Genomic DNA, 14,511 nt, shown 5'->3' on the forward strand with positions numbered 1-14,511 from the left:
CTGCCACAGAAAGAATCTTTCCCTGTTAAATCAAAAGGTTTGTCCGTCATTAATTGTCAGTGTCACTTTAAACGGAGTGACCTGTCCTAGCCACTGTGAATGGCTTAGCTGTTTTGAGGATGGGGAGTTACTACTTGGTAGGTGAAAATCATGCCTGATGGTGTACCACAAACTCCCTCAACCAAAGACCTACATTACCAGGTTTTGGTCAACACTTTCCTCTAAATGCTCAGACACGTTTTCCGCCCCGTCCATGTTTTTTTCAAGATACAGGTGAGAGGAAGATGGGGAAAGATGGTGAGAGCAAGCACCACAAGTTTAAAACCTTGATTTTGTTTCATTTATTTAAATAAATATAAATATAAATTTTATATAAAACTATTCACATACAAAGGGACTTCCAGCAACTTGAATTCCAATCTCTCCCCACGCAAATTTTCAGAAAGCGAGACCTACAGCATTTAATTTTCTAAGTTATTTGAAATTCATATGCTTTCACTAAAACAACAACAACAACAACAAAAGAAAATAATCAAGAAACCCGGTGTTCTTCTTAGGTTCTGTAAGACTGTAGGGAAGGGGAAAGGACATGCGCTTTCAAAAAGCCCCACACAGTGTTAAACTTGAATCAACCCTGGTTTTCCCCGCCCCCCCCCGCTCTGTTATATGACAAGACTGAGTTGAATCTAGATTATTTACATTAAAAAAAAAAAACGATCTATAACTTCGAGTGGAGCTTCAAACGTATAGGTCAAGGAGGAGATGCGAAGGGTCAGGCCAGACTACTCCGCTCGGCCAGTACTCAGCTCCCTCCTTCTCCAAATGGGACCACGCAGCGGCTGAGGATCTGGCGCCCTGCGTGCCAGGCGCGTTGGTGGCGTGGAGGCTGCCAGGAGCGTGTGGTGCGGCGGAGGCATCTCTCCCTCACAAGGGAGAAATCTCCTTGTCATCATTGGCCGAGGCCGGCGACAGGGAGTCCTCATCCTCCGAGCGCGGGTAGTGCGCCTGGCTGCCGACACACTTGCAGCCCGCGTGACTGTTCCTCTGTGTGCCCTTCCCTTCCTTCTTATGCTTCACCCGGCGGTTCTGAAACCAGATTTTCACCTGTTTCTCCGACAGGTTCAGGTAGGTCGCGATTTCGATCCTCCGGAGTCGAGACAGGTACATGTTGGAGGAGAATTCCCGCTCCAGCTCCAGGAGCTGCGTGCTGGTGAACGCCGTCCTCATCCTCTTGCCATTGGGTACCTGGCTGGCGTCCGAGCCTCCTGCAGACCGGCCAAGAGAGGGCAGAGAGGTCATTCTCGGATGACGTGTTCCCACCCCACGCGCCATCCCTTGGGAGGGACGCCTCTCAAGGACCCTCCCGCGGAGCTCAACCAAACACCTGTATCCATCCCTCACCCCTTCCCATTCCACGGCACTTCGTTACTCAGCACGGAAGGACAGAGACGCCCAAAGCAAGTGAAGGAAGGCCTTTGCTGTGCGAGATGTAAAGTCAGAGGCTTAAAGGAGGGGTCGGGGCTTGCGCTGTGCGGTCGTCTCCCTTCAAGCCCAGCAGAGAGGCAAGCAGGCTTAGCCCAGAGCATCGAAACGCTTCAGCTAGCCTCGACGACGGACTGCCACACCGGAGTTCCAACATACCCACCCCCAACCCTCACGCAGTTAGCCTTCGCTTTCTCAGCCCTCGAGTGCGAAGTCCCAAAGGCCCCGATACTGTGCAAGACTCGGACACCAGGTAGCGGGCGTGAAAGCACCAGGCTGCTTGGAGAGGTTCGAAGCTAACTTCCACTTTCGTGGAACTTCTGGGGACGTCTCCACAGCTACACGAAAAGCCCCTCCTCCCACCCCACCCCGCCCCCCCGTCTGCCACTTCCTCCCCTGGAGGCGGAAAGTTTGCTCCCGGGAGCCGCGAAGGCGCGGCGCGCAGGTGCCCAGAGACCCCTCCCTACCCATGGTGAGGCAGTGGAATCTCCGCGGGTCCCCTACGTTGTAGGTGGTGGCGGCACAGACAGGTGCGTGGTGCTGAGGGTGCCCCAAGGCCGCCGCGGCCGCCGCCGCGGCCGCCGCGGCTGCGGCAGCGGCGGCCGAGCCTGGCTGCTGGGGCTGATGGTGGTGATGGTGGTGCTGCGGCGGGTGGTGATGATGGTGCGCGTGGCTCACGCGCGGGCAAAACTGCGCGTCCCCAGGACCCGAAGAGAACTGACTCTTGAGCAGGGGCAGGGTCCCGGCGCCCCCCGGCGCTCCCCCACCACTCCCGGCCCCTGCGCCCCCCGCCCCGGCGCCCCCGCCGCCGGGGCCCGCCGGCCCACGAGAGGAGTGCAGGTGCGAAGTGACGCAGAGTGGGCAAACGCAGAACGCGCCGCTCTTGCGGGACGGGCAGCCGGGCCCCGACACAGACATCACCAGCGGGGATGGCATGCCCAGCGGGATGAAGAAATCTGGCCCGGGGTGCGGCTCAGGCAGCGAGGGCGCGGGCCGCGAGGAGTCCTTGATGATGAGCGAGTCGACATAGAAAGAGCGCGACATGTCGGGAGGGGTGGGTGGCTGGAGGGCCCGGTGGCCGGCGCTGGCGCCCCCTCCCCTCTCCTGTTCTGAGCTCTGCCCCGGGTGCGGCGCGGACGCAGGCGGTCAAGCCCTTGGGGACGCGGAGGTGTTCGGCGTCTGGGCTGCGAACAAAGGGGTCCCTGGAGAGGGCTGGTCCTCACGTCCCCCGCCCGGCGCCCCGGCTCCAGGATTTTATAGCCCCCACCCCGGCACGTGATGCTGCAGAGTACCGCTCGGCTCAGGCTCCTCAGCAGCTCCCCACCCTCGGGATAGGCTGCCCGAGTCACAACAGAAGCGGCGAGGAGGGGCGGGCGCGCTGCAGGGAAGAACTCGAGGGAGGGGGAGGGGGGGGACTTTGCAAAGTGTAGGTTTTGTGAATTTCGCGGGGACGCCGGCCTCCTCCCCCTCTTTCTCCACGCTTTCTCGAGAAATCAGAGCTGCATCCCCCATTCTACCCCTTTCCCTGGCCTGGGCCCCAGCCCAACTCTTCCCCACGCCCGGCCGAAAAGCGCCCCAGGTGGGGACCTTGAGGCCTTTGTAATAGGGATGCCCAATGCTCCCTGCCCTTCTGTACCAGCCGAGGCTGAGGCGCGGTAAAGTGTGAGGCCTGCAGTTTGGAGCACGACCGTGTGGGCGGCGGACTGGCAGTAGCCCAGCCCGGGATCGCGGTTTGCACCACGGACACACACGCGCGCGCGCGCGCACTCACACACACACACACACACACACACACACACACACACAGTCCCCCAGCATTTGGACTTGGCCACAGTCATTCAGGTGGTTAGTTCGTGACGGATCCGGGGCGTACCAGTGAGGCCTCCCAGCTAAGAAGCTGCCGAGCTTTTCATTCGAATGCTTGAGAAGCTCCAAGATGCCTTTGCACTTGGGGCTTCCCTGGGGCCGCTGGGATCAGCGACACTTCCTCGCGCTCCTTTGTAATCGGCAGCACGTCCTGTGGCGGAGAGAGGCGTTGAAGCGTCACTCTCCTTTCTCCAAGCCGATGCCTTTCCCGGGACACCCCTGCAAACTCCATCCCAATGATTTTGGAGAGAGGACCCAAACCCTAGCCCTCCTGGAGACTGGGCAGGGCTTGGGGAAGGCCTTTGCTCTGGGTCCCGCCACTTCCTGCCCCTTTACATTTCACAGCCTGACCTTGGGCGGCTGGCAGCCTAACCAGCAAGCACTCTCCACGCTGCACCCCTTTAAAAGCTGAGAGAGGCTGAAGGGATTTGACCTACGGGAGGAATCCTGCCTCAGGATGGGAGAAGTGGCTTGGTAAAGGAAATCTGGGGGGCACCGTCTTCAGTGGAAGATGTGTATTAGGGGCTGTGTGACAGAAGGTGGCTGTCAAGCTAGGGGCTGTTGATCTTTGGGGAAGGTGAGGTCTTCCCCCCCACCCCCACCCCCGCTGGAGAAAATCTGGTCGGGTTAGGGAGCAAGCAATAGAGTCTGATCCTTTTTCCCAAACAGCAGACTTCAGACCTGAGTTCACACTGGCGTTAAGAAACTTGGGGACGGGACTCCCTCCACCTGTGAGAACCAAGTGCCCAAATCCCAGGGGAGCAACAGCTTCTCCGCTGGAGGCATGGCCACCTCTCTGCCCTCTGTCTCTTCTCTCCCCTTTTTCATCTCTGGGACAGTTTCTCTTGCCTGCCGGAGAAGTGTAATTGCGTTGTATGGACGCCCCGCTCTGGGGAGCCCAGGATTTATGGATGGCAATTAAAGTTTTATGAATTGCAGCTGAGGCTGGTTATTGAGCTATTTGAATGTGATTAGAATTCAATTAGAAAGCGGTTAGTGGACGGTGGGTCTCCAGAGTGTAAACAGACAGCTATTCCAGAAATGTGCTAATCCAACATCTTGTGACAACAATTAAGGAGTCTCAGGGCTTAACTCAGGGCAGCTCAGCTGTAACTACTTTTGTACCACAAGGTTTGACGATGCAGCCATCACAGACGTTCAGCCTCAACCCGGCCTGCCTGCCCACCCGCCCTCGCTCCAGTCGGGAGGACGCAGCTAGTCCCGAAATCATTCCAACCCTGAGAACCCTGGAAGCTCAACCACTAAGAGATGTTTGATGGCTGGGTGTTTTTTAAAGGCCTAAATTGTCCAAATAGGTGACATGATTTTCCCATTCACTTTGCAAGTGTGTGGATGTATATTTGTATGTGCACATCTATGTATACATACACTTTGAAAAATTTATCTAATACATACCTATATGTATGTATTTATTCACTTTGTGAGTGCTCAAAGAAAAGTAATAACTTTTCCCTCTCCTTTTTCGTCTTCTGGGTTAGGTAGTAGGTTATCTGAGGTTTGTTTTGGGCTTACCGTTTGGGTCACTGTGTTCCCAGTGGTTCTGGGTATGCTCACTCTAGAATCCCCATGTTGATGTGCTGGAATGTGTGCTTTTAGAAGGCCCAATTTTACTTTAGAGAATCCTAATTATGAAGCTTGAACAACTAATTTAACTTCTGTATAAGTATGGAAACATCCAGTTGGAGTGCTAAGGAATTTTGCAAAAAGTGAGAGGCTGGGGGGGGGAGTGGGGGTCACTTAGGGCTGTAAGGGGTACAGTAGCTTGGGGCCAGACTGGGGCTGAAAGCAGACCATGTCAGAGAAACCTGCTTGTAAGAGGACCTGGTGAAATTGCTTGAGCCTTCGTGATGAACACAGGGCCGTGTATGGCAGTGCTGAGTCACTGTATTGTCCACCTGAAACTAACATAACATTGTATGTTAACTAAGTGCAATTAAAAACATTTTATGGGGCGCCTGGGTGGCGCAGTCGGTTAAGCGTCCGACTTCAGCCAGGTCACGATCTCGCACTCCGTGAGTTCGAGCCCCGCGTCAGGCTCTGGGCTGATGGCTCGGAGCCTGGAGCCTGTTTCCGATTCTGTGTCTCCCTCTCTCTCTGCCCCTCCCCCATTCATGCTCTGTCTCTCTCTGTCCCAAAAAATAAATAAAAAACTTTGAAAAAAAAATTAAAAAAAAAAACAAAAAAAAACCAAAAACATTTTTAACGTAAATTGCTCAGAAAAATAAATACATTGCTTAAGCCCACCAAAAGCAAGTCTTTTGGGGTCATGTTGCACATTGGAGGTTCTCAGGTTCTTCTCATTAATTCTCTTTGGCTCTCTCGGTTTCCCTCTTTCTCTTTAGCCCTATCTTCAGAAGTTGGCCCCACTGTGCCTTGCCACCCCCACTCCCAAAGGAAGCCTACCCTCCATGGCCCTGAGCAGCTACCAGCCAGACCCTTCCCCAGGATAGCAGAACCTCGAACCTGCTCAAAGCAGAAGGGGACCCCTGGGCAGCCCGTCAGTGTGCCCCCACCGTGCCCCCGCTGCCACGCAATTTTATTTCTCAGTGATTCTGTCCGATAAAATTTCATCGTCCATTAAGTAATCCCTGAAATGAGAGCTCTTATGAGCCTATAATGAGCTCTAATTGCCACGACTCGGGGAGCCACGTGGAAGGATTTATTCGGTATTAAGCAGTCGGGTACAGAGTACAGGCTGTTACCTAAGCCATTACTTTCATAATTCAAGGAGAAAATTAGTTCTTTTAAGGGGAGGGGGGACCCTTTGATTTCCTCTCTTTTGCTGGGATGACAGAGGATGGCTTTGTCTTCCTTGAGTGCAAGACAATGTCACAGATATGAAGGTAACAAAACTGTCCCCTCCTCTCCCCCTAACACACACCAGTCAGGGTACCCCACCCCTACCCTCAAATGAGAAAAAAAAATCAAAGCAGTTTAGAGGTGCTGTCTTCTTGCCCCTGGATCCTCCAACGTGAGCCTGGAGGAGCAGTTTCCTCCTAGCTCAACCTTGAGATTTCAATTCTTGGTTGTAGCTTTCAAGAAGTGTTCCAGTACTTCCCCCATCCAGGGTCACACCTGACCTGGACCTCACATTCCCCTCTTGCTTCCCACTCTTTCTATTTCCTTTCATGGGCAAAGTCAGGAAAAGCAAAGAATGTGGACTTAGCCGTTGCTTATTCCACAGGCCCTAGAGTTCTGACCTACTGATGTGCTTAGCTGTTTTTCCATCCGTAACTCCCACATTGTCTTTCCCTCTGCACCCCCTCCAAAGTACCCCCCTCCCCATCCCCAGTCCTCCTTTTTCCTCTCAGTTTTAGCATTTGCCTACACGGTTCTTCTGCCCCAAACGGAGGCCGAGAGCAGGGCGGGACAGCCCAGGAGTCGGCGGGGCCGGCCTCGGATTTATTTGCTCCTCTTACATTGATTTCATATTAGTTTCCAAAGCGATGAATGATCTCAAAGCTGGGTTTTGTTAGCCGAACACAAACAGGAGACAGGACTTACTTGCCCCCAGCTCCCTTTAATGAGGTCATTATCAAAGCGTGAACAAGTCTATGAATGTTTTATTGAAAGCGCATCGTTAACTTGTATCCATCCTTTTCTCCGAGTGGCATTGTGATATTGCTGTCTGTGGCACATCTTACCCGATATAGCCCGAGATTTCCCCATTCTCTGTAACCAGGCAACCCTTTCTGAATACCCAAAAATTGAAAAGAACCGCTTAGTCTTCAAGAAAGTCCTCAATAATAGTGGAAAAGAACAAAGATCCAGGAGACAACAAAATGCCACAGGGGTGACTTTTCATGAGCAATTATCTCTCATTAATCAGAAGAACAGCTGCAATATTAATTTTCTCTCTTTCTTCCTCTCTTTTCACAGTCCCCAACATTTGAATAATCATAAATTTTGATTTTATGAAGGAGTCACATTTTCAGGGGCTGGAGGAAAGCAGCTACCTAGGTGAAGACAAGCAGAAAAACGCTCTCATTTTTTGTTTGTTTGTTGGGGTAAAGCTGCCGACAAAGCAAACTGAAAAAAATAAAAATAAAAACAAGAGGGATATACTAGAGAAAATGGCCCTGTCCCCCCCCCCCCCCTTTCTTCTAGATGGCGGCTTAGAATCAGGACTGTTTTCCCGCGCCGCCCCCTGACAACTCCCGCTCCCTCCCTTCTTCCCCCTGCCCAGACCCAGTCCCCAGAGCTGCTCTGAACTGGGCGGAGGGAAGCGTCCCCGGCGTCTGGCGTGGGAGTTTCAGCCGGGTTTCTGCCCGTTTAACTTGCAAACGTGAAGCCAAGCGTTGTCGATCTGACCAAAGAGACACTCTTTGGGCGTAACTCGCATTGTGGCCATCAAAAGCCCGCCAGCCTTGGATGAACTGAGACGTGCATTCAGCAGAAATGGGGCGCTCGCTCTCCTTTCAGGGGCCGGAGAGGCGATTGTTCACAGACGTGTAGCTGGGGTGGAAAACGAGGGTCCCCAGATAAGGCTGTAACCTACAAACCGGACTGGGGGGTGGGGGAGTTCAAAGAATCTCATTAAAGCCGAGGCTGCAATTAGCAAATACACACTCAGAGAATCTAAGCCTCTCTTGAAAAGCCTGGAGTCGGGATGAAAGCAGGGCACTTAGGAGTCAGCCCCCACATTCCTACGCTGGCAGCGTGAAGAGGGGCCGGTGCCCGGCTCTGCCTTCAGCTGCGCGACTGGTGTTATTTCTAACGCAGCGCCCGGCCAGCGCGTTGCGCGGAGAGGGCAGGCTGCGGGCCGCGTGTTCACCCACCGCCAAAAAGTGGTCTTGCTTCTGCCTAGTGCGCATTCAGAGCGGAGGGGCCATTGAGAAACCTCAGTTCGCCTTTGTGCTCGCCACAGGCGCGAGAGTTCAATTCGGCCCCCGGAGAAGGGGGTGGGAAGAGGCTTGTGGGAAAGGAGTGAGGTGTCTGGCTCAGAATTTCGGGAGCGGCCCGGGCTCCGTACCCTCTGAACAGAGTTTTGGTGACACCGAGGGCCTGCCACACAGCCCCTCTGCTCCCCGCCTCACCTTATAATTGACATTCGCCCCCCCCCCAAATCCTTAAGCCTAACAGGACATCCCTCCCCCACCCTTAAAGCTCTCCTCTGTCATCAGAATAAAATTTATTGAGCGCCTACTCGGTGCTCAGCGTGTGCTAGGCCCTGCGGGGAGCACGCCTGAAAAGGCGAGGACTGGATCCAATAGAATATTGTTTCATTTCGGTAACAATGGCCTGAGGTAGGGAACAATTATCCGGATAATTGAAGCAAATGCTCCACCTCCCTCCCTCCCTCTCCAGTTCCCAGCGCTGGCCTTTTTCTTTTTTTTTTTTTTTTTCTTTTTTTTTTTTTTAACACTACCTTTTTCAGAGTTGGTGGTTTTGTTTGGTTGGGGAGGAGGTTGCTGGGAGCCTAAGGGGAAGGCGGAATTATTCACACGCGTCCACTCGTTCGAGTTCCCCACATCCCTTGGCCCAAAATTTGCTGAAAGCACTGCCCTGAAATAGCTGCTTAGTAATGGAATCCAAGACAGTTTTTTTTTTTGTTGTTGTTTTGTTTTTTTTAATGCTACCCAAAAGAGAGTGAACCTTTATCATTTTTAGTGATCTGGTCTTTCTGGTCATCTACAAAAATCACCTGGACAGCATGATGAAAGTATAATGTATAAATGCCTAAGAGATTTGGTTTAATGGTGCGGGACCCAAACTTAAGAATGAAACAAACAAAAACCGGCTTTGTATGTTTCTGATGCAGGTGAGGCTTGAGAAATCAGGGAGAAAGCCTACCCCGCTTATCCTGGAGCCTGAAGAGAATGACTTAACCTGAGCCTCCTTCAGCAGTTGGTGGTTGGAAAGCGTGTATGGAGTGCCTCCTCTCTGCTGGGCTCTGGGCGCACGGGGAATTCCGTTGCACAAGGCAGGTAAGTCCCTTGGGAGTTTCTAGTACCTTAAAATGAATGAACAAATGAATTCAGAGGCCGTGAATTGCAAAAGGTAGCATGAATATCAAAGAAAAGCCCAGTTGGCTCTAGGAGTGGATAAAACAAGTCTGAAGTGACTCATGAGGAATGTGTTCAATGGTCGTGGAAGGGTGCACAGAGAAGCAGGGAAGAGTTTCTCTTGCTCGGTTAATTGTAAAAACTAAAAGGAAGCCAGGGAGATTGGTGGAAAAACCTGTTTCTGTGCCTGGTAGATAGGAAAAATGCCCCACCTTCCAGTCCTTGGGAGGAATTAAGGACTGCTTAGCTCTGGGCCTGGTACCTGGTGTCTTGGGCATCTCTAGTTTTTATTATTATCCTGGACCTGCAGGTCTGTGTGCCCTAGAGGCTGGGGAATGACGCATCAGAGCCCCAGGCTTCACAGGGAGGCAGCAGGAAGCTAGAGCAACCCAATCATCTCTCCATGAGGGCCTGCCTTTTCCAAGCTGAGCTTCTATTTCCAAGTCTCCTAGCTTGGTGCTCCCACCCTGAAGACGCCCAAGTTGGAGTTTCTCTAGCCTTTGATTTCTGGACATACCTGTCTCCTTCAGCAGCCCCCCAAACCTGGACCTACCAGGGGAACTTCCCCACACCCTACTCTCTACCCCTATGAAAGGCCTCGGGTCCTGGAAGACCCTACTTGGGACTCAGCTTTAAATTTCAAGGGTCGTTTGGCCTGGAGAAACTTTCCAGCTTTGCTGGTCTGTGTTGCACAGGAAGCAGGTGCCATCGCAGTAGGCCAGTCTTCATAACCACCATTTTCTGAGCTTCCTGTGTGCTTGGCCCTGAATGAGGAACCTTGCCTGCATGACCTTATTTGATCTGTTGGGTAAAACACCAATATTATGGCTGTTTCTTGTTTGAGAATCCTGAATCTTAATGAAGTCCAAAGACTTACAAGGTCACACAACTAAGGGTGGCAGAGCCAGGATTCAGACCCTGTCTATCTAATGCAGGGGATCTGGAGTTTTAGGCACTGCTATCGCCTAATAATACCTGTCATTTATTGAGGGCCTATTATATGCCAGGGTATGAGTAAGAGTTTTAAGGTATCATTTATTTTTCACAATGACCCAGCAAGGTAGTTACTTTTATCATTTACTCATTTGGTTATTGTTCACTTCTTGGTTAGTGTGCGTTTTCTGTAAAAGATCACAAAGAGAGCGCCTTGGTGGCTCAGTCGGTTAAGCGTCCGACTCGGTTTCAGCTCCAGGTCATGATCTCATGGTTTGTGGGTTCAGGCCCTGCCATCAGGTTCCAATCTGACAGCTTGGAGACTGCTTGGGAGCCTCTCTCTTCCTCTCTCTCTGCCCCTCCCCCACTAGCTCTGTCTCTCTCTCTTTCTCTCTTTCAAAAATAAACACACACAAAGATCACAAAAGCCATTCTAATGTGGCCCATACAATGGGGCACAAACTGGCATTGGGATGAGGGTATTGAATGTGATTGTTTTTATTCACCTGTGCCCTGAACGTAGTAAGTGCTGAAAGACATTGAAGTGGGTGAAAACAACAGCTTATTCTTTTACTCCAAAAGCCTTCATTATAATCAATACATATGTCCACTGGTTGGTTGGGTATCTGTCCCTCCCCCACTGACTACAAGCTGCACCTGGGCAAGAGACTGGGTCTGTTTTGTTTATTCACCGAGCATGTCAAACACCCAGCCTAGAGCTGGCATAGATTAGGAGTGAGATACCTATTTGTTGAGTGATTCCTCATCCTACATTAAAGGAGACTAAGGCTCAGAGAGGCTATGCAAATTGTCCAAGGCCCCAGAGCTTCCAAGTGGCAGTTGGAGGATTCAAACCGAGGTCTTCCTCTTTTCACCCTAGCCCACAGCGTCCTGTGCTGTGTCCCCTGGGCCACAGGGACTGAGCGCGGGAACCCGGCTGCGCGGCTGCGGGGGGGAATGGGGGGGAGGACAGTTTGAAGTCGGTCCTCACTCAACCCCCAAACCCCACGCGTGGGTGAAGCCCGGGGAGGCCGAGGCTCTAAGAGGCTCGAGAGGCCGCTCCCTGGATGGGGGTAAATCGGCTCTGAGCCCCTGCGAGGCGCTGCGGCGTGTCCGCTGCTCCGGGCGCTTTTGCTGCTAGAACTCCAGACCCGCACCCTACCCCCTTCCTGGCGTCAGTCTCTCCTTCTCCCTAACTTCTCATTGGAAAACGAAGCGACTCTAAGGGATCGTGTTGAACCTACAGCCCGACGACATCGCGACCAGTAACCGCCCCCAAACTCCAAACACACCGCATCCCCCACGCTGGGCCCTCTGTCCCCGCCGCGACAGGTGCGCATGCGCGCGTGCAAGGAGGGAGAATTTGCCGTGAGTCCGTGTGCGCAAGCGCGCGTGAAGTGTGCGTGAGAGTTGAGAACGGGGGCGTACGTGACCGTGTGACAGCGGGTGACGGGGTGTGTGTGACGAGGTGAAGAGTGCGAGTGTTAGTAGCATGCGCGCGTGTGATGTGTATACAACTGAGGAGGGTGGGTGTGTGAGAGCTTGAGTGGAGGTTGTAAGCAGGACTGTGTGATACAGGAGTGTGTGAATACACGACGGGGCGAATGAGACCGGGTGTGTGAGGGCGGGTGGGTGTGAACAGCGTGTGTGTGAACGTGAGCGTGTGCGCCGGTCAGTCTGTGCCTAGGAGGATGTGTAAGAACGTGCGCGCGCGCCGGGGTGCGTGTAAAGAGTATGAGCAGGGGCGCGGCAGGCAGAGCGCGCGCCGGTGGAGTTTGCCCGTGAGCGTGTGCGTGCGTGGGACGCGTGCGTGGGGCGTGGCTCCCGGGGTCCGACCGCCGCTCGCCCCCCACCCACCCAGTGGGCGGTCGCCGCAGCCAGCCGCCCCTCTGGCTGAGCGAGGTCGCCGAGAGGGGTAGGGAAGGGAGGAGGGGACACCAGGGGCCCCTCACGGTAGAAACCTGCAGGAGCGCAAATAAGTGGGAAGGGCTCTGGAGGCATCACCAGGCGTGCCCTTTTTCACCTGTCCTCAGGTTTCCTCACTCACCCTTTGGATCGTCTTTCTATTTACCCAAGTATTGATGGAGTGCCTGCAGTATATACCGGGCTCTGCGCTGGGAAAACCCGAAGAACCGGACAGCTTAGGTGCCACTCATCATGGAGCGTCCGCGGGACTTTCTGTCCGTGCGTAACTGCTTTGCAAAACGCTGGTGGTACGAACACACACTTTGGTCTCTACCCTCAAGCAGAGGGCGGGTCATGGAGGGCTTAGAAGACAGTATGATGGCAATGAGACAGTATATTGAAAACGATGCATTCCATCTCCATCCAAGCCTCAATCCTCCCACTGTGCTCTTGAGCTTGGGCTTGAGGCTAGGCGGTCCTAGATGTGCATCCCGTTCCTTTGGCAATGGAAATTATGATGGCACTCTTCTTACGGGGTTGAGTTGTCATGACAACCCTTGGCACAATGCCTGGCACAGGGTTAGCACTCAGTATATACAAGCTATAATGATGCTGATGATGTTCCGCTGGCCTGATGGAATGTTGTGGACAAGGGGAGATGTGCTGTAGGCTACACAGTTTGAGAGATTTTCTATGGGCTTAAATTAATGTGTGTATATTTATATTCTTCTGTTGCGTCAGGTTGTGAATATCAGATGCTTGGTCTTTATTCTTCTCTACTAACTTCTTAACTTCCTGGACCAATGTTATTACTACTGCCGTTGTTAAGGGAAAATGAAAAAGTATTGGCAGAAGACAGCAAGAACCCACAGGAGCCCGGTGTCCTTTCAGGCAGCCTTAGAAGCATTTTCGTCCACCCATGTGCCATTAAAGCGAAAGGGAGTATTTTCACAGTGACACACAATGCTTGCTGTAATTTAACCTCGTGAGCAAAACTTCCAATTAAGTATGACAGTAGGAAATAGGTGTCCTGATTAGCCATGTACCTCCCTGGAACGAGGTATTGTATAAACAGTTGCAGGACATGTTGTTAAAAAAATTTTTTTTTACATTTATTTATTTTTGAGAGACAGAGAGAGACAGTGTGAACAGGGGAGGGGCAGAGAGAGAGGGAGACACAGAATCTGAAGCAGGTTCCAGGCTCTGAGCTGTCATCACAGAGCCCATGCGGGGCTTGAACCCATGAACCGTGAGATCATGACCTGAGCCGAGTCGGACACTTAACCGACTGAGGCACCTAGGCACCCCTGTTGCTGTTGTTTTAAATGTCTTACTAGGGGCGCCTGGGTGGCTCAGTCGGTTAAGCGGTTAAGCGGCCGACTTCGGCTCAGGTCATGATCTCATGGTCCATGAGTTCGAGCCCCGCGTCGGGCTCTGTGCTGACAGCTCAGAGCCTGGAGCCTGTTTCAGATTCTGTGTCTCCCTGTCTCTCTGACCCTCCCCCGTTCATGCTCTGTCTCTCTTTCTCTCAAAAATAAATAAACATAAAAAAAAATGTCTTACTAAGATTCTTTTTTGGTGGGGGGAGGGTGGTGTTCAGACTAGGATCACAAAATAATTTTGTTTTAAGCCAAAAAGAAAACCCCCAAAAGAATATTTTTAACAATTGAATTTACTTATGGAGACTTTTCAAGAAAAAAATATATTAAAAAAAATCTTGAAAAGTGTGAGAATTGGTTGTAGCATGTAGGTTCTCAAATTTAGCCACTGAAAAGGAATTTTACCATTGTGCAGCTGGCCTATCCATCTCATGTTACGGTACGAGAAACTGAGGTGCAGAGAGATGAAGTGGTAACAGTGGTCAGTCCCTTCCAGCAGTCACCAAGTAGGACTGTCTCAGTTTTGTTCCTCTGTCCACACTATCCACACTTACACATTTCTCCTCCTGGTTGCCTGAGCAACCAGGAGGAGAAAAGGGAGAGGGCTTCCCGTTCCCTTCTGTATCAACACATCTCTATTGCTGGCCGCTCTGTCTTCTGGTGTCTCAGACCCAAACCCGTGGAAGCTTCCTCAAATCCTCTCTCTCTCTGTACATTTAATTTGTCAGGAAGTCCTGATGGCTTGCTTGACCTTTAAACACATCCAGAAACTGCCCGCTTTCAGCGTCCCCACCACTATCACACTGGTCCAAATCACACTCTGTGGTCTCCCGCAGAGTCTTCTGACTGGGCTCCTTCCTCCCATACTTGCCTCTACAATCTGTTCTCAATTCAGCAGCCAGAAGCAGCCTCTGAAAACA

General features: G+C 52.2%; 1 protein-coding gene across 1 annotated transcript; it reads right to left on the minus strand.

Annotated features, from left to right (window-relative positions):
• Positions 1 to 747: 747 nt before the first annotated feature.
• On the minus strand, positions 748 to 2,672 carry GSX2 (GS homeobox 2). The gene is made up of 2 exons (XM_047854888.1): positions 1,950 to 2,672; positions 748 to 1,265 (listed from the first exon to the last, which is right to left on the minus strand). Exons 1-2 carry the CDS (start codon positions 2,524 to 2,526, stop codon positions 925 to 927), a joined length of 918 nt encoding a protein of 305 aa, XP_047710844.1. The 5' UTR covers positions 2,527 to 2,672; the 3' UTR covers positions 748 to 924.
• Between the last annotated feature and the right edge of the window lie 11,839 nt (positions 2,673 to 14,511).

The sequence above is a fragment of the Prionailurus viverrinus genome, chromosome B1 (genome assembly GCF_022837055.1).
Source record: "Prionailurus viverrinus isolate Anna chromosome B1, UM_Priviv_1.0, whole genome shotgun sequence".
In the NCBI taxonomy this organism is placed as follows: Eukaryota; Metazoa; Chordata; class Mammalia; order Carnivora; family Felidae; genus Prionailurus; species Prionailurus viverrinus.